Here is a 27648-nt window from a genome sequence, read left to right as displayed (position 1 = left end):
ACCAAGAATGGGCGCGGACAGGACTGACGCTACAGTAGCAACGGTAGGGAGCCAGGAATGTTGTAAGCGAACAATCACGAGTATGACTCTGGTAGGTGGTGCCCAGAGAGCAGCCTAGGAGGCAGATGGGCCACCTAGCTAGATGGGTCACGTGACCTTTTGGCGTCATCACAACCTCCCCACAGGATAGTGAGCAAGCTGCCCGCTTTGCGAGGTGGCAGTTAAATTAATGAGTGGTGGTTCAGGAAGAGTAACCTGGGCCACACAAGGCCCACCGCTGGTTCAGCCTTGTAAACCAACGTGTAAACAGGGATGGATGTGAGGCACACGCATACGTCCACTCCATTTGAAGCCGCGGCGTGCAACAGCGTTTAGAAGGGTCGCGGAATCTCTGCGTTCATGCGGACTGTTGGGCCGCATTCAAGTGAGCGGCGCCCAATTAAGCTGACGTCGATGAGCGCCAAGTGCCTGTCTCTCTGTGTCCCGTTTACGCTTTCACTGCGCCGAACCCGTTATACGACATACCTAGACGGCCTATACAGGGTGTTTCACGGAACTTGAACCAAGGATTTAAAAAAAAGCGGTAAACCGCAGCCCGCTAAAACCAACGATACATTGTTCGCCAAGTGAACTGCCGCCTCTCTCAGCAGCGGCTAAGACAGTGCGTCAGCCCTTTCCACAGCGGCTCGGCGGCCGCTCACTTCGCCACGGTCAGCGGGCACGCTCCGTTTGCTCGAAACACCGTTGAGAGCGCTGCAATTTGGTGGCGCATGAGCGCAGTCACGTGGCATTTTTTTCATATTTCGCGGGCTTTCTTCCGCGGAGACAAGGACCCCGTAGGACGTACGATGCTACAATAAACTGGTTCGGTTGTTTATAAACCTGCTCTACAACCTAACGTACCGGTCTTAACACTGAAATGAATATTTAAAAATTTGCATACTAATCTTAGTTAATGAACTAACTAAGCTCAATAAAAAATATTCTGACGAGCGCCACATGATAACAAACAATGTATCGTTGGTTTCAGCGGGCTGCGGTCTACCGTTTTAGAGCGCAGCTCTTTGGCGTCCGTTCCTGGGTTTCGCGTCGGCGTCGGCGTCGGCGTCGGCCTCGTAACCAGCTCCGCCCCCAATGTCATGCTTTTCAATTGGTCGAAATGCTCGTGACGTCACAGTGCGCGAATTTCAAATGGGGCCAATTGTACTTTGGCTAGTAACCATGCAACCAATCAAAGGGATCGTATAGTGATGCTGCAACTAAGTTGGACTGAGTTTAGTTAATTGCTTAATTAATCAATTAGCCTAATTAATATAGAGCAGAATGAAGAGGTCAGAAGAAAAGAAAAGAAAGACGCGCGCCGCAGCGACAACAGCGTCCGCGGAAGGAGACGCTGCTGAAAAAAAAAACAGATAAGTACGAAGCCGCGTTCCCTCCACCACCACGCACTTCCCCACTCAGTAAGACGTTGCTCGTTTCATATACATTGTGTCGGACATCCTAGACAGTTCCAACAATTGACAGGTTAATGACAGAACACGATGGATAGAAATGCAATAATGTAAATATGAAATAGCCTAATTAACCTTTCTAGTTAGACCGCATAAATCTATAAAACCGAGAACGAAATTGGTCGAGTTGGGGAATCGAACCAGGGTCTCCGAAGTGCGATACGAGCACGCTAGCCACTCCGTAATGCCAGCTGAATGGTTTGGAATGAACAAAGGCGCGTCTAGCTAATACGGCGTCTTCGTTCACTCCCATCTTCCCCCTTCCCCTTACGGCGAGGTGCAGGTGTCCACCCAGATATGCGAGAGCGATACATTTCCTTTCCTCAAAAAGTAAATTTACCGTCCAGCAAGGCGTACAGCCGAATTGGCGATGGCGTTCTGTGGACTCCCTGGCAGTGTTGCAAGACGCTGTCGCGTTCCACTCTTACAGGCGAAGCTTAACATGTTAACCACACATCAGTAACACACGCAGACAGCCAATGGACGCGTCATTCGCTGGCAGCACTTGATTCATCATTCACAACCACATTCTTAACGTACGCTCCCTTGCCGCACATGCCAAGGACGTACACCACGATCACATTCTGAGCCATTCCTCTGTACTTTGCTTTGCTGAAACCTGGATGGATCCCGAAGAGCCTCTCGAAATCATAGATTTCCTATACTGCTGTGGTGCTCGCAGAGACCACAACACAGCGGCGGGAGTCGCTATCTACTTGCGCACAGGTCTCTCTGCAATATCAGTCGAAATGTTTGGCACGTCACATGAACTTGGCGAACTGTGCGCCGCAAAGTTGCCCAACGGCTTGCTGGTAGTAGCTGCCTACTTCGCCCCTACCGCACTCACGAAAGACGTCGTGCACTTCCTGCAACTCGCATTAACCGTCCATCGATCCACACCGATGTTAGTAGTGGGGGACTTTAATGTTGACATAAAGACAAACAGCAATTTCCTAACACTTATGCGGGAGAACATCCCGTTCCTCTCGCTCGTAACGCGTCCCACGGCTGTGACAACCTCGCGAGGCACTTGTATAGATCTCGTCTTTGAGAATCAAGCATTGGTGTACCAAGTCGAACATATATCAGTCTATTTCTCCGACCACAAAGCTTCCTTCATGACTGTCAAGAACTGTTAGTGGAATCTTTGTTAAAGGAATACGTGTGAAAAATAAAAAAAAACTCTGTGATAGCGCATACATGTGTTGCTCGATTTCTTTGCCTCAATCTATCGAAAAGGTGAAACAGCTTTTTGCTGCGCTCAAATTTCGCATTAGGAAGTAACGTAATCGTCGGTAATTTTTTTTTGTTTAAATCCTTGGTTCAAGTTACGTGACATACCCTGTGTAGCAATATTCTGTGCTGAGCAAATACTGCGGACAGCTTTTGCTCGCTTGTGTTTTCTGCTATGCTGCAAAGTATTTCCAAGTCTTTGTACTATTTAAATGCCAGCACTGCGGTTGTAGGGTCAGTATGTGCGCTTGCATTTGAAGCTCGCGTCCTTCGGCGACTCTCGAAGTTTCTGTGCTGGTTACTACTCACTTTTCATTCGCGCTTTTAGTGAACGTGCCTAATCCATAGACGGTTCTGACTCAACGCGGCTCCTGGTTCTGTTCTTCTTCCTCCCCCCTTCCCTCGTCCCTGTGCAGTCTACCCCGCAATCGTGGAACTCCCTGAATCTCAAGGAGCACGATTCCTCCGAGGTCACACAAGACACAAGGAACCATGCCACACAAGGTGAGCGTTCTGCAATCTTCGCTTCGAGAACCGTCATTTGTGCACACGTAACGCACGTCAACAGGGGCACTGGATTCCACTCCGTGTTCTATTGTTTTCACCTACGCTGCACCTGACATCGCTGGTTGCGGCATTTATTGTTCAAGATGTCGCTTGCGAAGTATCTTACGATCTAAATAGTTAATGGCGCCTACATCATTGTGGAGTGAGTAGAAGTGCAGCTTGAACTGCGTTTTATCGGTCCTGTTCTGCTGCTCACAAGTGTGCAGGCTTCCAGTCACTTGGATTTAGACACGAAATTATGCTGCGCCATCGAAAATGATGCTCAGAGGATTTACCACTGTAGCCAAATGTAATTTCGGATGCGGTCCTTAATTCTTTCCGTTCATGGGTAATTTTTCCTTTGACAGGTGACTCTGTCTGTTCTTTAGCTTATTATTGCACAAAATCCTTCGCATTAAGTGGTGGTGCTCGGCCCCAAGGCTTCTTTAAGACTAGCTTCTACTTTCTTTAGTCATGTCTATGGTCAACAAAAATAGCGCAGGAACAAGGGCAAGGACAAGCAAGGACACACACGACTGTGTCCTTGCTTGTCCTTGTTCCTGTGCTATTTTTGTTGACATGTGTTACCAACAAGCCCAAGCTGCCACCTTAATGTCTATGGTACACTGCCATAGCGGTGAGGTACCTTCAACAGTGTCTTCTACAGATGCTGGTTTCGGCACGATTTGTACAGCTGTCTTCGATCCCTCACAGTAGGCTGCCATCAGCTCACTTCACCCTCTTCGCCATTTTTCTGTCCGCACAGGTCTCCCATCTATAACCACGGTGACGAGCAACTATCCCTGTGAAGAGCACCCTCTGCGAAGCTGGATCTGCAATGCCTGGCCCCCGCCGGCTGCGAGCCAGGGGCCCCCACCGGACTGCCTACCTTACACGGCCGCCCAGTGGCCCCCCAACCACTACAACGCTCGGAGCAACGCCAGCGACGACGGGGCCTGGAAGCCCCCGGACCCCTACGCCCGCAACGACCACGTGTACGAGACCATCGACGAAGACGCCGCGGCCCTGCCGTCCGCCCAACAGCACAACCATCCCCAGTCGGGTGACGGTTGGCGCACGCAACCGCACCAAGTGGGGCGCCACGGTTCCAAGCAGGGCAGCTACCGGTCCCTGGGTCGAGCAGCCATGCTGAACAACGTCGTGGCTCCGGCTCCGGACCGGACCATCCTGGGGTCTCTAACGGCGGCCCTCACTTCGTCGCCTAGGGCTCGTCACCTGCCAATCATCGGGGACTCGTGCCTCAGGCAGCAGGTCGCCTACTCCGGCATCAAAAGTCCGTCGGACTCGGAGAGGTCTTCTAGTTCGCTGATGGACGAAGAGAGGACGGAGTCTTCAGCCACCCTGGCGTTAGAAGACAGGGGTCGGGGCGTCTGGTCCTCCGAAACGTCGCAGCACGGTTCGGACGCGTTTGTGCGCGAGGGAGTAGAACACTTTTAAATAACTGAAACTGAACTTTGACGTTGGTCTAGATCCGAGCGACGCTTTCCGGCGACCGTTTCGCTTCTCGCTGCCTGCGATTCTGCGACAGCCGTGGCCACGAAGTCGTCATGACCGCTGACTCGGAATTGTCGAAGAACTTCGCTGCAGGCACTGTGAAAGCAGTCCGTCACGACTTCGTTCGGTAGCGCGGCCATTCGTTGACGTGGCGGTGTTGCGGTCTGCATGTGCTTAAAGGCTCCCAATGGCCTCGAATACCACCTGCGTTTTGTCACCACCATCACCGGCGAAGTGTCGTTTGCGTTGTCGAAAACGTTGTCAGTGGACCAAATGTTGGTGTGTGCGTGTGTGTGTGCGGCAATCCTCTTGTTGATCTTGGAAAGGACATTGATGTGTGTGCAAATATTTATTGAAGAAAACTGAGGCAGGCGACGCGAGTCATTCACATCCTTTGACTTTGTGCGCTTGTGCACGGAACCACTACGGCGTGACAGAAAAATCCGAGGACACAGAAATGGACTTGTGCTTGTGTTGTTGTGGATCCTGTGTTTCTTGCAGACTTGTTAGATGGGGCGGTGAACACGGAGAAAAGGTTGCGTTCCGCTGAACACTGCGGTCAGCATGCACCTGCATATCAAAGACAATGCTACCCTTTTGGTGTGCGCTGTAGTGACAAACTGTTTTCAAGTGATTTGTGCGTGAATACTAGTGCTTGTCACCTCTACCCTGACACGCTTTTCTTGCGGGTTGGGACTGGTTTTCCTCATGCGTCGAGCGTTACTGAAACAGCAGAGCCATCTATTTCATGATGTCAGGAGCTTACGTTGTCATGGAGATATTGTCATGTGGGGTCTGCTGCCCAATTATTTGTCTTGCAGTTCTTCACTTATTACCAGGATTCTCGACGCATCTGGAAAAATGAGCTTATCTAGCACCACATGGGCAACACAAGCAGTGGGCATTTATCTGCACAGTCAGTGATAAGATTGGCATGATTTGGTGTCGGACGCAATACCCTGAATGGAGAGGGAAAGAACAGACTGTGTTCAAAGCACAGCATTTTGGCCCACCAAATTTTGAGGGCTTGGCTGACCAGAGCCATTATTTCCACCATCATTAGCTCTCCGGAGAACGAAAAGTCGTTAATAGTGTATATAATCTAAGCTTTGCAGCATGCGTTGGACTACATTGATAATGTTCAAGCTAAAAGTGTCATGGATAAAAGCGATGAAGCACGCTTGAGAAGTTTTCCTAGACACAGTATTGCAGAAGACGCACATTTCTTGCGTTACCCAAGTGGTGTTGCCGACGTACTGTCCTCTGAGGTGTTGTAATATACCATATCAAAACTGTCAAGCCGATATTTACTACTGTTCACTGGGTCCCTCCTTTCTCCCCACTTGCAAAGGGCAAGTAGAGCTCATTACCGTGTTCTCGTCGTCACCACAGTGAAGATGACAAGCGCTTGGCTGACGCGCAAAACGATTTCCATTTTTGTAAATGTACTGGTATTAAATACTAGCTGTAAGCTGTTCTGCTGGGTGTAGCGCCAGACAGGATACGAGAGACAGAGTGGTTACGCGAGCTTCTTGTGCGTGCCCACGTGTGTTCAAAGAACGCAGAGGAGATTAACTCGCAGTGTGTGTGGTGTAGTTTCTGTAAATGGATTCTCGTGAATTTTCGCTCGTTTTTTTTTCATGCTTAAGGAATAATCTCGCGCACTGGCATTTTGGGCGGATGGCTATGAGATGGGCGTGATGGCTGTGAGAATTATCGTGCGGCTAATTTCGGCGTCGTCATTGCTGATATGGACCTATAATGTTTTAAGCACTTAGAAGAACGAATGACATTGTAGATGAGACATGTACAGTGGGCAAAATGCATGTCTATAACAAGCGAACTTTCTGTTCCGCAGCTCCCAAAGCCGCTGCGACCAGGAAGTCAAAAAATGTTAATGAAATCCTATAAGTTTTAACTGCACATGCTTACATCCAGACCATTTTTATCCAAATGTTTTCTATAGATATCGCGTGTTCAGCCCGAAGCACGCACAGAACCTGTTCTAGACAAGCGTTTTACCCTCTGTACAATTGGTCTTGCCTAGCGGCCATTGTGGAGTTAACCGTATCAGGTTAAGTACAGTTATTCGTCCGATGAAACTGAGGTTATGCTTGATCTAAAATCGCATTCAAACTGGAGGGAAAGAAGATATTGAGCTGTATTGTAGCGCTCTGACAACACTTGCTCAATTTTTTTCGTGTCGTCGCCTACTTCACTCTGTAACTTGAGTCAAGGGCTAACTGGAAAGTGCAGAGTGGCATTCGAGATATGAGGCAACATCATGCGCTGTAGTTAGCTCATCGGCCGGTGGGGGCGGACAAAATTTTAGTTCATGCCCTTATAGAAATGGTCTATAGACAGTCTATAGACTTCTTATTGTCTCTATTGACTTCCTATAGATATTGCTTTTTCTGTTCATAGTCTATAGACTGTCTATGGACAAAAGTCTACTAAAAGTGTATGGCCATAAATTGTTGATTGTCTATAGACTGTCTATGAGAGAACGAGCCCCTCATTCCCCTTTTCTTGTTTGCTTAATAGACTGTCTATGGCATTTGTATTGCCTATAGACTGTTCTCAAGAACTTGTCTATAGACAGTCTATAGACTTTATGGACAGAACTCTATAGACACTCTATAGACTGTCTAAAAATTTTTTGTGAGGGTGGAAGCCAAATCACGCACCGCAGAAAGCAATGCTCATGCCGATAACACCGTCTACGCCGCGTCCCTGTACGGTAATACCGACGCTCCGCTCGCAGTCGCTAGTCAAATGTATGTACTCAGTTTTAAAACGCGAAAATAGGTTACGTGATTAATTCTCCAATATTCTGAAAGCGCAGAACGCGCAACCTTTGCAGACAGTGTTGAGGCGTCACCTTCAAGGAGCTTATTCGTCGGACGAGTCATTTTGGGTTCCGATGAATCCTTGTCTATACGTGTTCTTCGCCACCCGGGAACATTTTGAATGTACGAGTCAGAGCTGCCCTGTATGCGCTGTACTGAATACTCGCGTACTTCAATTTTTTTTCTTACTTTCACCGCCACTCTCTGACTATGAATCTCTCATTCAGGGTTCGCTGAAAGTGACAACGGTTTTACAAGGACGTCTGTTAATCATAGTTTTGTGCAAACTCACATGGTGAGTTTTTCCGCAGCTGTAACCAGGCTACGTAGTCCGATGTCACAAATATTTTGTTCTCCTCATGCGAACATATAAACATCTTGGCAGTTAAGCTTTTGGAACGTCTCTATGATGGCGTGTTTTGAATGTTCTGGCTTTTTTTTATAGCCTGAACACTTTGCACTTGCTGAGGTAGGTTTGAAAAAAATATGTGGCTGTATATGAGTGCGAGCTTCACAGCCGCTGGAAAAAGACCATTGTTCTTTGTTAATTTATCGCGTTAACATTTAAGGCTTTTACGATTGTAATAAAGTTTTTTAATCCTCAAAACCATCTCAAAAATCGCGCGTGAAAACAACCCGTTTTGTGCTATTTATTCAAATCAGGTTTCCATTAAGTTTGTCCATACGACATTTGTTTAAGCTAAAAAAATACTTATCCGCAAACTACTTCAGCACAACAGAACACTACTTAAGTTGGACGAACACAACCTCAGCTGCCATCGGACTTAAATGTTTACCAGGTCACGCTCGGGACTGCTGCTCGCTTATCTTAGGCAGGGAAAGCCTTCACACTGCCGCAGTGTTTACGAACCGAATTTTTCTTTCTTGTCGGGTACAACCAAATGAAGATAGACAGCGTTTCGAATGATGTGCCATGAATGCTGACCTTGCGTATATATGGGCACTGCCGTATGTACAGGGCGTCATCGGCCGTAGATTTTCTATGCCTGACAAAGACAACGCCCCTTGGGCTTACTTAAGCCTTTTTTCTTTTATTGCTTTGGCAAGATTGGCGCATGCGCTCCATCGTTGGTTTCGCCGAGTGTTAATAAAGCAGTTTTTCCGTGCAACCAAACAGAAGAAATTTGAAATTTGAAGAGACGAGAGAACTCGTTGGCATTGTTGTCATCTCTGTTATTCTTTTCTCAACGTTAATTATTTGCATCTTGCAATAGACGAGAATCCTGCGGGATTTCAAACCTTAAACTAAGACTTAGCTGTGCAGCAACTTAAATTTTAAATGTTCTAAAACTATCTTGAAGCGATCCCCTTGTTTTTAGAAAGCTTCGCATTTCTAATCTCATTCAGTCTCCTCTCTGGAAATTGTTCCTTCTGCGTGGTTACACGGGGCTGATTGCTAAGCTATGTTATGTGATGCCTCATCTATATATGAGCGCTTGTTCTATTTTATTTCTCGAAAAAATTTTTCCCGACTTTCTGAACATTGACGTCACCGACACGTTAGTGCTTTGGCGTGCACCCCTTTTTCTTTTTTTGGACAAAAAAAGCAAGAAATTGCTTGTGATCAACTGTTTTCGCGCAGAGCTGGGGACGTCGCCTGCGTTCATTGTGGTTATGTGTGCGCGCTTGCATGCCTGTGTGTACTTGTCCGTATCTCTTGTTACGCGGTGTGAGGTGTATTGTTGTTCTCAGCGGTGTGTAATTTTTTCATTTTGTTTTCCTCTCGAATGTTACGATGGAATTGATTTATGAGTCGAGAAAAGTGAATAAATAAAAGCGAAAAAAAAAACTATTTGTGTACTTAAGAAAACGAACATTGGTTTGAATCTTTTTTTTTCCCTTATCGCTTTATCCTCGCCGCAGTGCCGCAGTCCAGCGGGATGGATGCGTGACTACCGACACAGCGCGGTGATTTTAATGCATTCTTGTGTTCAGCTGTACTAAAGTAACAGCAGGCAGAGTTCCATATGCCGTGGAGGGATATCGCGCAAACTGACCCCTCGTAATCATCACAGACTCCAAAGAGGCATGCCGTAACTATATGAACGGCAGAATCAGTCGGAAAGCACTTCGCATTCTCCTTCGCGCAGACTTTCCCAAAGAACCAGTCAGACACACCATTTTCTGGATACCGGGACACACTGGAATCGAGGGCAACCAGACGCCCGACGAAGTAGCTCGCGAGCACACGAACCGAGCGCTTCAACACGCGGCCCCTGAGGAGTTCTCGCGGGTAGTCCCGGAAAATTCGGAGATATTGAATTGTTACAGAGGAATGAGGGCAAATTATCCCCCCCCCCCCCCCCCCCCCAAGAACTTTTAAATCAACAAGAAGCAGTATACTGGCGGCAACTGCAAACGGGAACCTTTGCGAACTTACATATACTAAGCAAAATGTACCCGGATCAGTACAGGGACATATGCCCATGGTGCGGGGCCAAACCCACCCTATATCATATCACGTGGGAACGCAAAAGAAACGAGGCTTTCCATAGAATACAAAATCCGAGTGCGGAACAGTGGGAGAGTTTGCTCTCCAGCGGCAACCCGGTTCTCCAGAGAGAACTGGTCATCCATGCCCAGCGAGCAGCCGAGCTCAGCGGTGCCCTGGAATAGGGGCGCCGACCTCTGTCGACCGTAATAACTTGTCAAATAGAGCAAATAAAGTTTATCCTATCCTCTCCATGTGCGGTTGATTCATGGGCCACAGATTCTCTGACAACCGCATGGCGTTTTACATCGGCGGCAAATTCTCGAGTGAGTCGTGCCTTTAAACCAGCTGTCCGATTTTCTCCCGCTAAATCTGTCGGACGCAGTATGCTCGTCGAGAACTCGAACAACATAGAAAGAGTGCAGAGAAGAAGAGACAGCGTCACTACGGAACAAGCGCTGCTCTGCGCAGCCGGGAAGCCTCATTTACATAAGGGAGAATTCCGCCCCTCTGAAGCGGAAAGTTGCGTTCACGTCACCGAAACGTCATGCATTTGGGGGCAGGGGTGGGTCAAGCCGACACCGTCTAAACTCTAAACAACAATCAACCCAAATGAGAGTTTGAATGGTTGGCATCACAATTTAAACTGGATATGCAGAAACATTTGCTCGATCAATATGCTGTGAAAATCTACTAAATCACCTATTAAAGGAGGATTGCCTTCTTTATAACTCCCATTTTTACATCGAGTTTCTTCGTCACAATGGGCCCCAAGTCCCCAATGGAGTAAAAAAAAAGCAATGTCGTCTAATAATAACGGTGAGTGACGACCTCTTGGTTACCATCGTCCCTGGAACGGTTCACTTCTGTCCTTTCAGAACTCTGATAGAGCGTAGTTTCAACGCGGAGCTCTTAATTGAGCTGATAAGGGTAGATTTCTCCTCAGTCCTATTGAAAAGCCAAGCTTTAAAGAAGTGAATATGAAAGGAAACACTTCCATACAGAACTACCTCGAAAGGGGCTTTCAATTCCAACTTATTCTGCTCTGGTTTTTAGTCAAATATAGTGTGGTGCATTACCTTGCAATGAACTTTCTATTCACATATTTAAAAGACATTGGACATCCCGATAAGCTTTAAATTCACTTGCACGTTACCTTCATGCATTCTTCATGCAGTGAACTTCGTCAGCCCATTTGTCGGACTATGCATTCCATCATTCCATAGGTCACATCAGTACTCGCCATTGCATCCTTAGTACCCATTTCATGGCCGCATTTTATCTTCATTTTTTTTTTACCTCTTCCACACTGCTCTCCCTCTGTCTTCATCTCCCAAATTCCCCTCCCTACGCAGAGCAGCATGCCAGCGATTTTTAAACGCAGGCTAAATTTTCTGCTCTTCATTAAAGAGTCTCTCTCTCTCTGTACGAACATAGCCAGCCCAACGAGCTCGTACAGCAAAAGTAGACGACAAGCAAACGATACCGCCGCTGGGCTTGCAGACGGCAAAAAGAACACGCGACGCGTGGTCACCTTACGGCAGCGCAGTTTCCCAAGTTGTGTTGCCGGCGGTCCCCGCAGCTACCTGTCTGCTTCCGCCGCCAGCACTGCCGTAAGAATGAGACTGAATGAGGATATATAAACATGGCGCCATTTTTGGGCTCCATTTCTGTGGGTATTAAAAGTTTTACTCCCTTATACTCCGAAATAACTCCTTTATATAAGGGAGTAAATAAAAAACACCACGCGTATGGAGTAAACAAAAACCTCCATTTGGGTGTGCGCTAGAGGACAAGCCATTTACTCCCATTTGAGCGATATCTTTTTAACAGTGTAGTAAAAAAATTACTGCCTTGCACGCCTAAATACCTCCCTTGCATAAGGGAGTAAATAAAACCTCATTTTGTGTGTGTGCTAGACGACAAGCCGTTTACTCCAATTTGGGCGTTTTTTTGTTAACAGTGCAGATTTAGCTGCAACCGCAAGAAAACTGTTGCGCATCTAATTTCTCCGCTACCCCTTCGGGCTGAAAAGCAATGACAACATCGCTCTCAAGGCGCCGTCCAGTCTCTGTGGAGTTCCTGGCGGTCGACGATAGGTTGATTCAAGGTATAACGCAGGCTTCGTGACACTTGTCAGCTTTTTTAGAGGACGCAAACAAGAACAGAACCTTCTTCAGCCCTGACTTCATAACTTCTCGAGGTGGCTCTTCAATCGTCGTTTTTCTCCACGTTGACACCGCGCCCGCGACAAAGTGCGATGCCGTGAGATAGACTCCTTTTGTTTGTACTTCCTTTTAAGACGCCGTTGAACTGCCCGGTGCCACTCGAACCCTACGCACTGGTACTTGTAGCTCCCAGTATAGGCAAACTTACAAACCTCGTGTGGTCGCGTACAGGGGAAGTGCTCGCATCCTGTGGCTTAGATGGGGCGGTGACGGCTGCACAGGATTGCTCTACGGACGCCTTAAGGAGGAGCCAGTCCACACGAGACGAAACGGAGGGGACGAGCCACCTGACACGCACACATGTTGGAATGCGGTCACTTCCAAGCTCTCCACATTATAGCAACAGCTAACAGAGTACAGGAGTTTTCTAGAAATTAATGGCAGACCGAAACATCTGCTGCAGGTTGTGCCATGGAGATAAGTAGATCAAGCGTTGATTGTGACTGTGAACGGTGTCTTCCAGGTACTTTCTAGTTTGGTCATCGCAGTACATCACCGGTGAGTGTGACTGACCTTGAAATCGCTAAAAACGATGAGAGGTCTCGAGCAAATGACCACTGAGACAAATGGTGGGATCAGTGCCTTTCGCAGTGAATGTAGCCGGCGCTGACGAGTGACACTCGTCCTCTGAGCTTTAGCGTCAGGCAAATGTAGTAGTAAGTCTTGTGTCCTACCTCTCGGAGAACGGGTGAATGTCACGGTGTATGCTCTGTAAGAGTTTGCTGGTTTCATCCGTGTGTAGGGACCACTCTGAGGCTGAGAATGAGGCAGTTGTGTTCGGCCTGCGTATCTATCACAGCCGACACGAATCCTCCGTCGAAAATCACAGAAACGGCCTTACAGGCCTTTGGATTTCCACTGCACGATAACACATCCACGCTGCTGTTGCGTCAGAGAGAAGTATTCTGTTAGTAGAACCATAATGGTTCAGTGTAGTGCCGCTGTGAGCGGCTCAAGTGTGTTCAAAAATTAGTTCACCACCTTTGCAGGTGTTCTACTGAAGAGCGGTAGCAATGGATCCAAATTTGGACCATTGGATTCCAATCCGTTGGATCAATTCATTGGTCCATTGGAATGGACCAATGTGCACATCACGAAACAACGATTCGTTTGAGATTCTTTAAACCGGGCTCAGGTGCCCTCGGATCGGGGATTCACGAAGGAGCGCATGCACTCATTCAGCGAGCTGACGCAGGCCTACAGAGCCTCACGACAGCTCTACCCCCGCCTCACCCCTCCCTAGATAACAAACAAGCAACGCTCTGGCGCAGACTACAGACACACTCTCTTCCCTCACCCCTCACCCCTTGCCCTAGCCCACTATCATCCCTCCTTCCCCACTCCGGCATGCACTCTATGCCCAGAACCCTTCGCCTCTTCCCTCCACATCCTTTCCCTCTGCCCGGCGGACCCTCCCCCGCGGAACATAGAGAACCTCAAGACCTGGGAGGACTGGGAGGCCCTGCTACGCTCGGAGGACCCGGCCGTGCAGACCATCGCCACCGGCCGGGCTGCCAGTGCTATGGACCTTAGGAACATAAAGACTTGAGTGCAGTAGGGCCGTGCGGGGACCCTGGGACGTGCCCCGAATTCCTTGTACAATAAAGTTTTTTTTCTCTCTCTCTCTTGACACCACCCGCATCCCTCTGCGACCACTGGTTCGCCCGCCACGGCCCACCGGAGGTCACCCCCATTACGGTTTCGAGGACCAAAGGTCTTCGGTGCGACTCCCTCATACAAACTAGGCTTCAAATCGGCTAGGAATTTTGTGCGCCATATTGTACCGACTCGTTTGCTGCCACTCCGAACCCTATGCGTCAAACATGTGGGCCACAGTTTGGTCACCAATGGCGACATTAAGTGGTGCCAATCTCGCCACTCGCCCCGGATGGCGTGCATGCAGGGTTTCCCAGCTAAATGTGAGATGGAGTATCTGTTCTCGCTTCGGCGAGCGCGGCTTCGGCCGCTTCTTTTTGAGCAGCGACCGCTCCGGCGGACGCAGTTGTTGCTGCGACGCGCGTCTTTTCTCTCCTTTACTTCTTTTCTCTGATCTTTTAACTCTCCTCTATCTGCACGTGGCAGCGGTGGTGGCTTGGCTCGAGCCAGTAGCAGGCCCGTGCAATTTCCTCTTCATCCTTCTCTCAGTCACAACAACAACAACAACAACAGCTAAATGTAACCAAGGTTTTAAAAAAGAAGTTTCCTAGACCAATGAGGCAAACTCTCGACGCGCGCACTAGGCCGCGCGACTTTTTTGTGCGCCTGCTCCTTTGTGTGGGCGCTTTTGTGTTGTGGCGCCAGCGTGGCGTCGCGTCTCTACAGGGCCGACCGCAGCGAGCCATGTTCCCCCTGCTCCAGCGGGTTCGGGCGCGCCTCTTCCAACAGGCGTGCCTGGACCGAGTGATGCTCCCCGAGGAGGAGTTCCTTCGGCGTTGGAGCACTCGCTTCATCGCCGTCGACATGGGCCGCGTGACCGTACGGCTCCTGCCTTATTGAGTGTGTGCAGTGCGCGGTGTTGTTGCGCGTTTCTTATTTAGTTAGGGAGCGTGCTTCCCCCGCGGCATCCGGACACTATGGACACTGTGTACATTATTACGTGCAGTGAATGACTTTTGTTTGCAGGGCGACAGGAGTCGCCGTCGTGTCTTGAGTGATCGCTTTTCCGTAATCGAGCGACACTAGTCGCGAACTGTAATCTTGTATTTTTTGAGGTACTGTGGTCCCTTATCGTGTAACAATGGGATCCAATAAAATTCTCTTGGGAGGCAAACTGAGGGTTGTTGCCAATCGCGTGTCTTAGTCCGGAATATTTTTATGCGAAGCATATTACCAGAGCTACACTACAGCCCGTCGAGCGCGGCGGTGGAGCTACCATTGACCTTTAGCGTGACCACGTGACACCACGTGACAACATGACGTCACAGCAGAGGAGAGATGGGCTGCCGGCTCGCGCGGTCGGCCGCGGCGGTGGAGGCTCCACACATGGAGGAAAAAAAAACTAGGAGAGAGTGCGCTCAGCCTCTGCAAGCCATCCTCCTCTGACGCCGCTGCCGAGGGCCCTTTTGCGCACTGGCTCTTGGGAAATAGGCCCTCCACAGTTACCAGACTGCCAACCAGCGGCGTTCTTTAGTGAACGTCCGTGATCCGATGTAGCGCAGGAGCGCAGCGCCTGTGTTGCAGCTGTGGCGGAATGCGTACCGAGCTCGAGGCTGTCTGAAGGCTCCGCGTCTCAACACTTCTGTTGATTACACTCGAGTTTTTGGGTGCACTGTAGAAAACTGCAGGTAAACTTTTCATGAAAGGGTGCGGCCGCGACCTCGATCGTCACTGTTCAACTGTGGTTCATAAAGAGAATGGAGAGGAATTCCGTTCGTCGTTATACACACATACGGAGCGTTTATTTCAGCGCATGCTATAAGCGGAGAACTCGAGAGTAGGCGAAGAAAACGAGCCTCTAAAAAAGGGCGCAATGGCTTCCAGAGCGCTCGCGGCGGACGGACGTGTTTAACGAGCGTTCCGGCGCGATGCGCAAGATTCTGTTCCTCGGGCAGGCGGACTTCGGCCCGCCCATGGGCCCGCCGTTCTCCGCTGTTCTCGAGGCACAAGTCGCGCCGAATACGCTCGCGCACATACGCGGTTTTGATGTGAAATGCAGCAGTGAAGCATTTCTCTCTCTCGCTGTCGAGAGAGAGTGCCGGTGGCTTTACGTCTGCCCCTGCGCGGGGTCTCCCGGCCACTGCGCACAATCACTTACAAAAAGAAGTAAACTGTATGTACAGCCTTTGTCAAAAGTTTGGAGCCCAGGGGGTTTGCTTCTGAGCCTCACTGTGTGGTTCGTGATGCATCTCCAGCGCTCCAAATTTCCTCTGGGTAAGAAGATTTCTGGTTCTGCCTCCTTCAATGGGTAGGACTTCCCAGAATGCTTCAGGAGTCCCACTGCAAGGCTAAGAAGTGAACCCCCTGGGCTCTAAACTTTTGACAAAGACTGTACTACATAGCCGCGCGCATGTAGTGTCCTGTCTCGACTAATCGCGCGCGCGGTACACTGCACTAGCGGCCGGGGTGGGGCGCCCGGCCGCGTATACCGTCCGAGGTAGCACCCACGGAGCGTTCGTGTCACGCGTGCACTACCTGGCGAAGAGCAAGCGGGAAGTCAAGCCCGCCTGCTCGATGAACGCATAGAGGCTCACCATTGTTCTGTCATGGGTGCGCGCACTGACGTGCGGCCACAGGAGCGCTTCGAGACTGTCCGGTATGATTCCCAGCGCCCTGTAGGCCGCGAGCATCTCGCGACGCGGCACTGCAGAAGCGGCACAGCGAAGGAGCATGTGGTCTCCACTGCGTCGCAGTCATCGCACGCGTCGCTCGGGGGTGGTGACCGCTGCGGCGAGCGAGCAGTTTGCGCTCACCACGGAGCCGTCAGTGAACACAAGCAGATGGTCGCGCAGTTGCTGGTAGAGCGAGAGAGCGAAACCGAAACCGAAATCCGGCTAAGAGCTACCGCTGCCTTGTCACGTGAGGGCCTATTTCCCATGATTCTTTCCATTATATTTTTTATGACTAGGCTTCAAGACTGTGACGTCATGCTCCCTCCTAGTTTTTTCTTCCTCCATGGCTCCACATCAGAGGCGCGGCGGCTGACCACGTGACAACATGACGTCACAGCAGAGGAGAGATGGGCTGCCGGCTCGCGCGGTCGGCCGCGGCGGTGGAGGCTCCACATCAGAGGCGCTGCAGCTGACCACGTGACGCTACAGCAGCGGTATAAAGCTGAGCTTGCCTCGCTCTCCGGGCACTTACGAGGCGGCCAGGTGTTGGGATGCCGCCTAGAAGCAGGGCTGATTTGAACGAGAAGCGGAAGCTGTTGTAGCCGGTGCTGGGGCAGCGGTTGTACACTCTGCATTGAATTCACCGATGATCCCGTATATAGCTGCCACAGCAATCCTTGCTACACTTCTAGTGGTTGTATTAAAATGACCAAGTATTCAACCAAGGAAAGCCATGTATTACCAAGCCTAGCCATCAATATGCTTCGAATCTGACTAGGCTTAACCTTAGATAAGCCTCAGCCATTTTTAGAGCGCAGCTTTTTGGCGTCCGTTCCTGGGTTTAGCGTCGTCGTCGGCGTTGTCGTCGGCCTCGTAACCAGCTCCGCCCCCCTTTCATCCCCCCAGCGCTAGCAGCGACCGACTGATACCGCTGGATGCCGCTGACGCCGCTAGAGAGTCAAGATAACGTGACTGCATAGAACACCGTCGCCGCCATGCAGAAAGAGGAGGAAAGGGTCCCCCCCCCCCCTGTTCTTGTGTGGCGGATAGGGTGCTCTTCAGTTGCCGACGCGCCGGTTATTTCACGTAGGCCCCGGCACGTCGACGAATACGTGACCACCTTTCCACGGCTAGACCTGGTTCTTAGCGCTGCGGAAGCGAGGGTATCATATTGTTTGTGTCGGCATCGGCGGCGTTGTCCCTGAAACCAACTCCGCAGCTGGGGTTGACTCACTATCGAAAAGGTGAAACAGCTTATTTGCTGCGCTCAAATTTCGCATTAGGAAGTAACGTAATCGTCGGTAATTTTTTTTTTATTATGCCAAGGTAACTAATTAGCAGAGACTAATTACCTAACTTTGTTATTCGAGGCAAACTGAGGGTTGTTGCCAATCGCGTGTCTTAGTCTGGAATATTTTTATTATGCCAAAGTGACTAATTAGCAGAGACTAATTAGCTAACTTTGTTACTCTTGTCTTCAGGAAAAAAGTGTCAATGCAGGAGTTGTAGATCCCGTAGAAAAATAACCGGTTGCCGTGTTTGCAACCAAGTACCACTGATACAGGTTGTTTCATTTGCCTGAAAAAAGAGCCCGCGAAATACAAAAAGAATTACGTGATAGGGAAGCAGTTTCAGCGCTCCCAGGGGCGCGATTACGAGTTTTCGTCCCAATTTTGAGACTCTGACGTCAAAATGACGACACCGCGAGATGCGAACGCGAAGACAACCAATCAGCGGTGGCCAGTGAAGTACCTAGCTAGGGGCTTTAGCGGCTAGTAGCAGGGCTCCACCCAGGAAGCATTTAGTTGCGCAATAGGGGACCGTATGCAAACGTTTTGCTGTAAACAAGCCGTTAACAAAATGAACAATGTTTTATTTTCCCAACAAACTATGTTTCAAACCTAACAACATTAAGCGAAACAAGAAGCGTCCTCAGTTCTGCAATTAAGTTTGCTCTTCAGTCACTCTTGCTGCCGCGAGGGTGCACTGACGCTGGAAAAGCGTCGGCTAGGTGGCGTGAGCTGCCGCCTGATTCAAAGGATTCAGCTACATTCAGCCTTATCCCTCCACCCACATATTCACCCATCGTAAACATGGCAGCCAGAAAAAAAATCAGCTGATTCGACGGCTGTCCTCTTTTTTTACACATTACGTAGAATCAAAGTACTGCGCAGACGTCTTAAGTGCGCGGAAAAATCTGTTTAAAGGCAGTGATTGCTACGAGCCTGCCGAGATCAATTTTCAAGGAGCGCTTGGCTCGAAAACCGGTGAAGGCAGCTTCAAGGCAAGTTCACACTGGCGAGTTGCAAACGTCGCGCTAGTATTCTAGGCGACCGATTTCGGTCAATTAGTTACGGTTTCCGAAGTACATGGAAAGCGGGGAGGGAGCGTAATAAATCGATTTAAGCCTGTCGCGCGACCTCCGCGACTCGCCAGTGTGAACTCACCTAGCCTGCTATCGACGGCAAATGTGCTCAAAGGGCGATGCGTGGTTCTATTTATTTTTGTTCAGAAAATACCAGGCGACCATGAATAATCACACTGCAGCAACTGCCGACACACGGGAGCAGACCGGTGCAGCTGCTGGGAGCTTGCAATCTCACTGCGGGAATTAAGAGCCGGCACGCGCCCGGTCACTGCGCCAACAATCACTCACGACGCCTCGTAAGCAACTCATGCCGCCCGCTTCGGGTTAAGCACTTGACATTCGTGTTGGTGTTGTTGCCGTTCCGTTCCGATGATGCTCGGATGACGCCGCCGAGGATACTGTGGTGGCGAATGTTTATGCGAAGGAAGTCCTCCTTCGCCGCCGCCTTGTCTTGGGGGTCTCGCCGGAAAGCGCGCACCTTCTGCGACTTAACTTTGACAGTGGTCTCCGCAACTCACCGCAAACACTTGCTCACAGTCGGTTGGGCTACGCCGACGTTTACTTCATTTCCGACGGTGTCTTGAAACCCACCGGCGGCGAAGGCGCGCACAGCACTTGCCGCTCCACTGACCGCGCACTCACCCGCACACCTCCAAGTTCAACGGCGAGTTCGTTGCACAGCCATTGTGCTCCTTCCTATGTCAAACCGTCGAAACAACTCGTCCGGCACGTCAAAACCGTCTTCATTCACCCTCTTACACCGTTGCTCGCGCGGCCACCGGCCATGTAAACAACCGCCATTTTCTGTCTCAAGCGGTTTGAGACCACTCGTTCCTGTCGCAAAATATCGTCTCAATCGGCTCGCATAATTAGGTAAGCAACGTCAACACTTCTGCCCGTTTTATGACGTCTGCCGGTGACTCAAAAAAAAAAAACAATATGGCCGCTGGTCACGACCGACCAATAGGAACGGGGCAAATGAGACACTTTTTGAGACACTTTCCGATTGAGACGATTTCGAGCGACTCGTAATCGCTCCCCAGACGACAGGTCAAGCAACGACATTCGTTTATCTTTGCAACGCTGTCCCGAACGGGGTTCGGCGTTTTGCGATGGTTGGGAGATAAACGCCAGCAACTCTTGCATGGGCGCTAGAGCGACCGCTTCTTCTGCGCGTGACGGTGCAAGTTCGGCGGCACGGCTACATGCCTATCATTAGAGGCGAGGTTTCGCGTGAAAAAGCGCTCCATGCGAGCCGCGCTTCACTTCCTTCGAAAGCAGCGCCCGCTTATTTTCCATGACGCACAAGCAGTTCCTGGCGCATATCTCGCCACCACCTCAAAATGCCGAACCCTGTTCTGGACAGCGTTGCAAACGTAAGTGGATGTTGTGCCCTACCGGCAGTAGGCGCCTATAAGAGAAAACACTAAGGTTGGAGCAGATCATATTGTCTTCGTGTTCCCTGCCACTCTGGCGCAGCCAAGAGGATGCGCGGAGGGATGGTGGGTGGACGGCCGAACGAGTGAGTAGGTGAATGGACGCCGTCTTGGTTCTTGTAATCGTTATTAAGAGTTTTTTCGCGGCTACTCTGTCGTGAAACAGATCTCACATGTGTTCTAGGTGTCAACATCAGTTTGTTGCTCAAGCATACGAAGTGTGAAGCAAGGCATTTTGGTTTAAACGATAGCATGTGTGCGAAATCAGAATCTTGAAAGCTACAGAAACGAGTAATGGCAGAATAACTTATCTTGCTGTTAGCAGCATCGCGCCACCAAAACGGGTATTGAGACTAAATGAAGCAAAAGAGTTCTTGCCATGTCACTCTTCGAACTTTCAGTGCTTGCTTCCGTTTTCAACTTGCGCGCGCCGTATGAAACAAAACTTCCCCGCAGTCGCTTTCGGCTGTTTAGACAACATCGGCCAGCGAAAACGCATAAATCCTGAACGCCTGTCAGGGAGTATACATTGTATCGTTCCTTCAATCTTCTCCACTTTACATTTCCTCTAAACAGGTTTTATTCTTGCCTGGCAGCTTTTTCTCGGCGTTCACCGAAGAATGCCTATCGCGCACCCTCGCTGACAGGGGGCGATATAAACCGGGTCTCGGCGCAACTGCTTCAGCGCTGGTCCAGCAGATAAGAGGCCCGAGAAAACTACCTCCATTCTCTCCGAGGCTCATCGGGCCACCTGGGAGACAAAAGGAGACTCGCACGTCGTCGCCGCCGTGTTTAGGACTCACTCCTTTTCAGAGAGCAGCTCCCATACCCTCCGCCGGCTTCGTGTTGTTGTTCTCGCAAGGGAAGGCTGTTGTGCGCTGAGGCCCCATTGTCTGGGCCCGGCCTCTCTCCGCCGGCGTTCGCGGCTCTCGGCTCGTCTTCATTAATTAGCCTAACGAATCCGCGCGCCTGGCTAATTAACCGCTGACAAGAGCGAGATAGGAGTACATGCTCTCGCCCTTCCTTCCCCGCGCCACTTCCCCCACTGCTCGGCGCAGTCCAGTGCTCTCCATTCATTGGGCGTGAGTTTGGTGGTTGGCGTAGGAGGATTCTCTGCACGCAGGTCGAAGCTGCTGGCTCTACTTCGGGAAGCGCCGTTGGGATGGAAACACGCGCCCGGCAAAGGCCGGCAGAGGGGCTTTGGGGCAAAGCTGCGAGCGATGAAACTGACAGCGAAGTGATACACGGTAGTGTGAAAAAGAAAAAGAAAGGCACGTAGTGAAAACAAATAATTTATCTTCAATCTGAAAAAAAGAACGAAATGAACGACTTTGAGTTACATTTTACTGTAGACAACGTACACCCGCCACCAAAAGTATATAGTCCATTGGGTTTGTTTATGGGGCCTGCAGCGTGCCTCGTTATGCATCTTGAGCGACCATAATCTCTCGAAAGAGGAATGGTTCCGAGTCCTACATTTTCCCGCGCTTTCGACTGCGAGATGTTCTAGAAAGCGCGGCTAAATAGCGTAGAAGCAACCCCTTGGGCTGTATGTAGTCCGGCCTGTTTGTGGTCGAACTGAGTCGAAAAGAAAATTTTAATTTCCTTGCTTGACCAACAAAAAATGACGCGAATGCGCCTTTGATCTAAAAAATAGCGTTTATGTAGTGAGTAAGCTTCCGAGGATATGAAAATCATTTAGCGTGCAGGGCGTGTGAAGGACTCGTCATAGCGAATTCCCTCCGCGAAGGGTTTGTACTAGGGGATAGGTATTTGGTATTTATGGGTACGAACAACGCCTCCTGCTATGACGGAAGCCAACAGTCACCGAAACTAAGGAGCATACCGCATGTTTTCTTTAAATTTCGGCCGATGAATATCTAGAAATTGGTAGTGTAGATATTTTACGGCTTAAAGCTAATGGATAACAAAGGACAAGAAAAAACTACCAGATGCAGCCGGTTGGATCGTAACCCACGACGTCCGAATTTCACGTCTGGTGCCCTTCGTGAAGGAAGGTTTCACTGGTTAATGAAACATTACCACAGACACGAAAATTTTAAGTGATAGCTCTACTAACTGCGAATCTCGAGCTTCAGTTCGCTAGTTCATCTGACATTGAAATGACCTTCAGACTTAGCGGTTTTATAGCAACAGCCTTGAAAGTTGAAAGTTTATTTCAGGCAGACGTGATACAAATGTACAGGTCTGTCTAAGAGGCTGACAAAAAGGCACGGATGCCTGACGAGTGTCAGCCTCTCAATACACACAGTACGTCAGCATACGGTGAAGGAAAAAAAAAAGGAAAATGTGGACATGAAAACGGTTGCAGGCACTGAATTATACGTGAAAAAAACGGAAAAAAAACATGCAGCGATACAAAACGTGATGCAAAGGTAAGAAACTGGCACTCAAAAAGCAAGAAATGTACGAAGTCAAGTGCTTTCTACTATGACATTAAGTAGGCATTCAACTTCTTCTTCAGTCTGATGCCGAAGAATCTTTGGCTGCGGAGTTTGGCCATGGTCGCTACTAGCACTGGCCCATCCCACTCCCAAAATCTGACCACCCAACACCTGAAATTTGACCTCCATCAATTTGGACTAAAATCGTATATACAGGCTAATTTTGCTATGGCGAATACGATGATGACCTCGAAATTTGGTCCGCCCCACCCGAAATTTTACCTACTCGAATTTGGACGAAAATCGATGTCTAGGCTAATTTGATTATAGCGAATACGATGCTGACCTCCAAATTTGGCCTTGACCATTTCTGAATTTGGCCCACCCCTCACCCCGGCAATTTTACCTTCTCGGATTTGGACCAAAATCCATATCTAGGCGAATTTGAGTATAGACAACACGATGATTAAGTTGTTAAAACTTGCAACTGAGTAGTTTATCCGAGTGCTATAGCAGCCGCAAACAACAAGTCAAGGCGAGATAATAAACAGTAAATCATTGTAAAAGAAGAATAAAAATCTATCGCTCGAATATCAGTGTAACGGAGTTAAATCACTATAATTTTCTTATTGATCGTATAACGACGTAAAAGAGGCCATATCAAGCGATTGGACTGCTGTGTTTGACAGGTGTATCGCTATGTTTGCCATCGAAGGCAATGAGTAGACATGAGTAAAACAAGTTTTTGGGCAAGTTGGCAACATTCTTGATTCATACCGGCAGCGAAGAAGCACAAACACAAGTAAACGGCAGTAAAAACATTTCAAAGGCGTTCACACCTTATTTTCATAATATATATGCTCGGCTGTCCCTCTGGACGCACTTAAATGGTGAAAACAGCAGCGGTATTGCAGGTGTCGCACTAGCCCATGACACCGCTCTTGCCATCAACGAGCACAGTTGCAAGCTTCCCTAAACCGGCCAAACACAAATCTGAAAAAATTCATAGATATACATTTCCAATTTCTTGCGGTACTACAAAAATTCTGCAAGCCGGCGTAAACCAATGGCTTTGAGAAATGTTTAGCTGGTTCGTGTTTACCTCCCATGTTGCGTCGCATTTGTATAGGTTTTACTCCATTGAAAAAAACTTGTATCACCGGGCACAGAGCAGTTAATTCGACTTTCTGAAGAGAAAAAGCTCGCATCTCACGAAAAATTGAGAAGACCGTCATATCTTCCGAGAGGCAAATTTGGCTGAGTTCGCAAGTTGCACTATTATTCTCGTGGTGTTTAGTGTTCGGGGCTCAAACCGATGTGCTCAAGCTGTGCTTTGAAGGTTAGTCCTCTTTTCCTGCGCAGAAGAAAATTCCTCCACCGTGGCAGCTTAACCTCTTCCTTTGGAGGCGGAAATCACGGTTGCAGCACTGAAGCTACCTGGAGTCGGAATAATGCTTGGTGTCTCTCGTGCACAGTCTTGCCGTCTTGTAAAATGTCTTGTAAAATGAGTAACCCGCGCAAGGCCGTGACGACAAGGTGAAGGGCAGCTGTGCCAACTGCTCTTTCGCTATGCGAGGAAGCCGGCTTTCGGAATTTAGCAAAGGGTGCACAGGATGTTTTACCTAGGATTTTACACAATATTTAGCCATAGGCTTTTTGGGTTAGAAGAGCTCTCTTTCGGCATACCAATGTGAGCGATGTAGCGCATCCAAATATAGCTAAGGCGTGCTAACTAGCAGGATGGGTAACTAATAATGAGTCGTTAACTTTTTAACTATTACTGTTAGGCTCATTCATTATTGACAGGCGTGTAGCCCACCGTAATGAACGTCTATATCATCAGCCGCCGCGGTGGCTCAGTGGTTATGGTGCTCGGCTGCTGACCCGAAAGACGCGGGTTCGATCCCGGCCGTGGCGGTGGAATTTCGATGGAGGCGAAATTCTAGAGGCCCGTGTACTGCGCGGTGTCAGTGCACGTTAAAGAACCCCAGGCGGTCGAAATTTCCGGAGCCCTCCACTACGGCGCCCCTCATAGCCTGAGTCGCTTTGGGACGTTAAACCCCAATAAACCAATCCGTGCACCAAGCCGTCTATATCAGTTTTTCGAATTTCGAAAACGCGGCTCCCCTTGGCTCTACGGCCCCACAAATTCTGGCTACATCGTGCTTTCGAGAAGCTTGGACACAAAGCAACCGCTCCAGTGCACGTTACTCGTCGAAATGGGCAAAATTTGTTGGGCCACAGCGCCGAGGGTAACCGTGTATTCGAAATTCGAAAAACTCATACAAATATCACTTAAGGCGGGCTACTCATTTCTCAGTAATTAAGAGCTTAACAGGTATAGTTAAAATCTAAAAAGGGAGTAATGATTCATTGACATCCACCCGAGCGCAGACACACGGCTACAAAGGAAAGCTGAACAGCTTTCTCAGAAACTTCGCAGTTAAAGAAACCAGAATAAATTTTCTTTAACTATGAAGTTTCTGAGAAAGCTGTATATCTTTCCTTTCCAGCTGTATACGGCTGCGCTTGGGTGGACGTCAATGAGTAATTACTCCCTTATTACTAATCTACCCCACTTTGGGGGATTCCCCTAAACATTTGACCAACGCAGTTGAATATGACCAGCACAACAATGACCAACACAACTATTGAATATTAGTTAACCAGCCTGCGAGTCAGCATGTCTTAGCTGTAATGTGGTGCACTAGACAGCTGACAATGCTATGCCGAAAAAAGAGCTCTTCTAACTGTACGTCATTCGGCGGAGGTTCGCCGCGGCTGCGGCGCAGCTGGGCTCCAGCTGTTGCTAGTCACGTGATTTGACGTCACACGGGTGAAGCCTGGCTCAAGGTTAAACGGCAATGTCCATGACTTGAAAGTTGCAGGTAGGAGAGTGGAGCTTTCGCTGCAATAGATCGCAAAATTCCTTCTGACGACGAACGAGTAGAATCCAACAGTCTCCTGTGTCTTCTCCTGCTGTCGCGTTAGAAACCCGTAAAATATGCTTCCTAGAGAATTTCTGAAGGCTCGGCTGCACCCTATAACACATCGATGGGTACAGCATATTTGGACGCGAAAGATTCGCAAGAAGAGGGCGTACAGCCGTTTTGTGCCTACAGCGCGAGGGTCCGCCACCAGCGAGGCAACACGCAGGCTCAGAACAGATCACCACCAAATCAAAGCGCACTGCGTTCACATGGACACTGGCATCATCATCAACAACAACTTTAGCCTTACTACGTCCACTGTAGGACAAACACCTCTCCCATGTCTCTCCAATTAACTCTGTCCGTTGTCAGCGGCGGCCACCGTATCCCCACAAACTTCATCTCCTCCGCTCATCTCTATGCCGCCTTATGCTACGCTTGCCTTATTAATTCAAAACAGAATCGTCATAATGCATGGAGAGGTTTATACAAGCAGGGAAATTCGAAATTAAATCATGTCTTCTAAACGAAGGATTTTTGACTTAACGAAGTAAGACAACGTGTAATCTTGAGCTCGTAAAGAATAAATTTGGAACAGAATCCGTATATTACAGGTCGAGCATAACATCGTTAATCTCTTTCACAAAGAATAAAGCATGTGAGAGCATATGAGCAGAAATAAAGAAAGAAATGCTCCTAACGATGCCCGTGTTTGTTTCTTTAGGCATAGCTCTTATATCACGAGTAAAAGAAAAAAAGAAATCATCGCGGTTATCACTATAGACCAGATTCTTTTACCCTCGCACGCAGACTGCAGGCGCGCTCCTACTCTCGACGCCAGTCGCCACCTATCGGCTCGCGCGGCCCGATGGACTGCGGGTCGCGCCGGCGCCGCGCGTAGAACGCGTGTTAACGGGTTCGCTTCGGTAGCTGTTTTGCTCGGTTACCTAACGTATGAGAGTGTGTGTTGTACTTCACTATTGCATCGTGGTGGAGCAGCGCAAAGGACGGGACACAGGAAACAAGGAAGGACGTACACAGGCGCTGACTATCAACTGAAATTTTTATTTCGAAATACAGAGAATATATAGCAATCATAAGGGGGTTCAACATAGATAAAAGGGCTTCTTGGTCACCGGAATCCAGAAGACAGTCTCGTCAGTAGATAAAACATATTGGGAAATGTAGTGGCGGATGATCGGTAAAGAAAGATGAGGTCGCCCAAAAGGGGCTAAAAGCTATAGACAATCAATAACGGAAATGATGGCATTAAAAACATATAAATTCGTTAAGAATAATTAAAAAACACTTTAAAATCATTGATAACTGGTAGGCTGCGAGATGTTAAGGGCAGGCAAACAAAAACATTAAGGCCTCACAGAAGATGAATTTTTAAAGAGGCTAAAAAAAAAAGCAGGCTAAAAGCACGAAACAACTAAAAGGAGGAGGAAAGGCCTGCGACGAATAAAAGCTAACCCTATGTCACAATTAAAACACCACAAACCCGGAATGAACAATAAAAACAGGATGGGATAAAATCAAACAACGCACAGAGTCACAACGCATGCCCTGCTGTTCTCAGAAAATCCAATTCTTTCTGTGATAAACTAATGGATGGTGTACTGACACAGTGGTCTTTCGCACGACGGATGTTGCAAGCCTCAATTCTTTCTTGGGGAAAAACACAGCGCACTCCTAAGACACGGACAAAGAAAGGCAAGACGATATAGCGCTGAACTCTTGCTGAATTCTTTCTCTCGACGTACGATCTCGTCCTTTCCCAATGATTGCACATTGGTTAAAAATTGGGGCGCAAGTTTTGTTTTCACATTTTTTACAGTGCTTGGCCAGATTTCCAGTGATGGCTATATTACCTACATTCTTATTATGTTCTTGAAGTCTGACAT

General features: G+C 48.9%; 1 protein-coding gene across 7 annotated transcripts in view; it reads left to right on the top strand.

Moving 5' to 3' along the window:
• Positions 1-9489, top strand: part of LOC149367237 (latrophilin Cirl-like) — a 412262-nt gene extending 402773 nt beyond the window's left edge. For 6 of the 7 annotated variants that reach the window (XM_089554668.1, XM_089554675.1, XM_089554655.1 and 3 more), the window contains 2 exons: positions 3161-3248; positions 4057-9489. In XM_089554668.1, the coding sequence (XP_089410794.1) occupies positions 3161-3248; positions 4057-4748 (780 nt within the window). In that variant the 3' untranslated portion in view covers positions 4749-9489. The remainder of the gene's footprint in view (positions 1-3160; positions 3249-4056) is intronic. The other variant, XM_089554689.1, reaches the window with a different exon arrangement.
• Positions 9490-27648: the final 18159 nt, after the last annotated feature.

The sequence above is a fragment of the Amblyomma mixtum genome, chromosome 1 (genome assembly GCF_055824585.1).
Source record: "Amblyomma mixtum isolate Tamu chromosome 1, ASM5582458v1, whole genome shotgun sequence".
In the NCBI taxonomy this organism is placed as follows: domain Eukaryota; kingdom Metazoa; phylum Arthropoda; class Arachnida; order Ixodida; family Ixodidae; genus Amblyomma; species Amblyomma mixtum.
The sequence above is the reverse complement of the archived record's forward strand: the minus strand, read 5'-3'. Positions and strand labels throughout refer to the sequence as shown.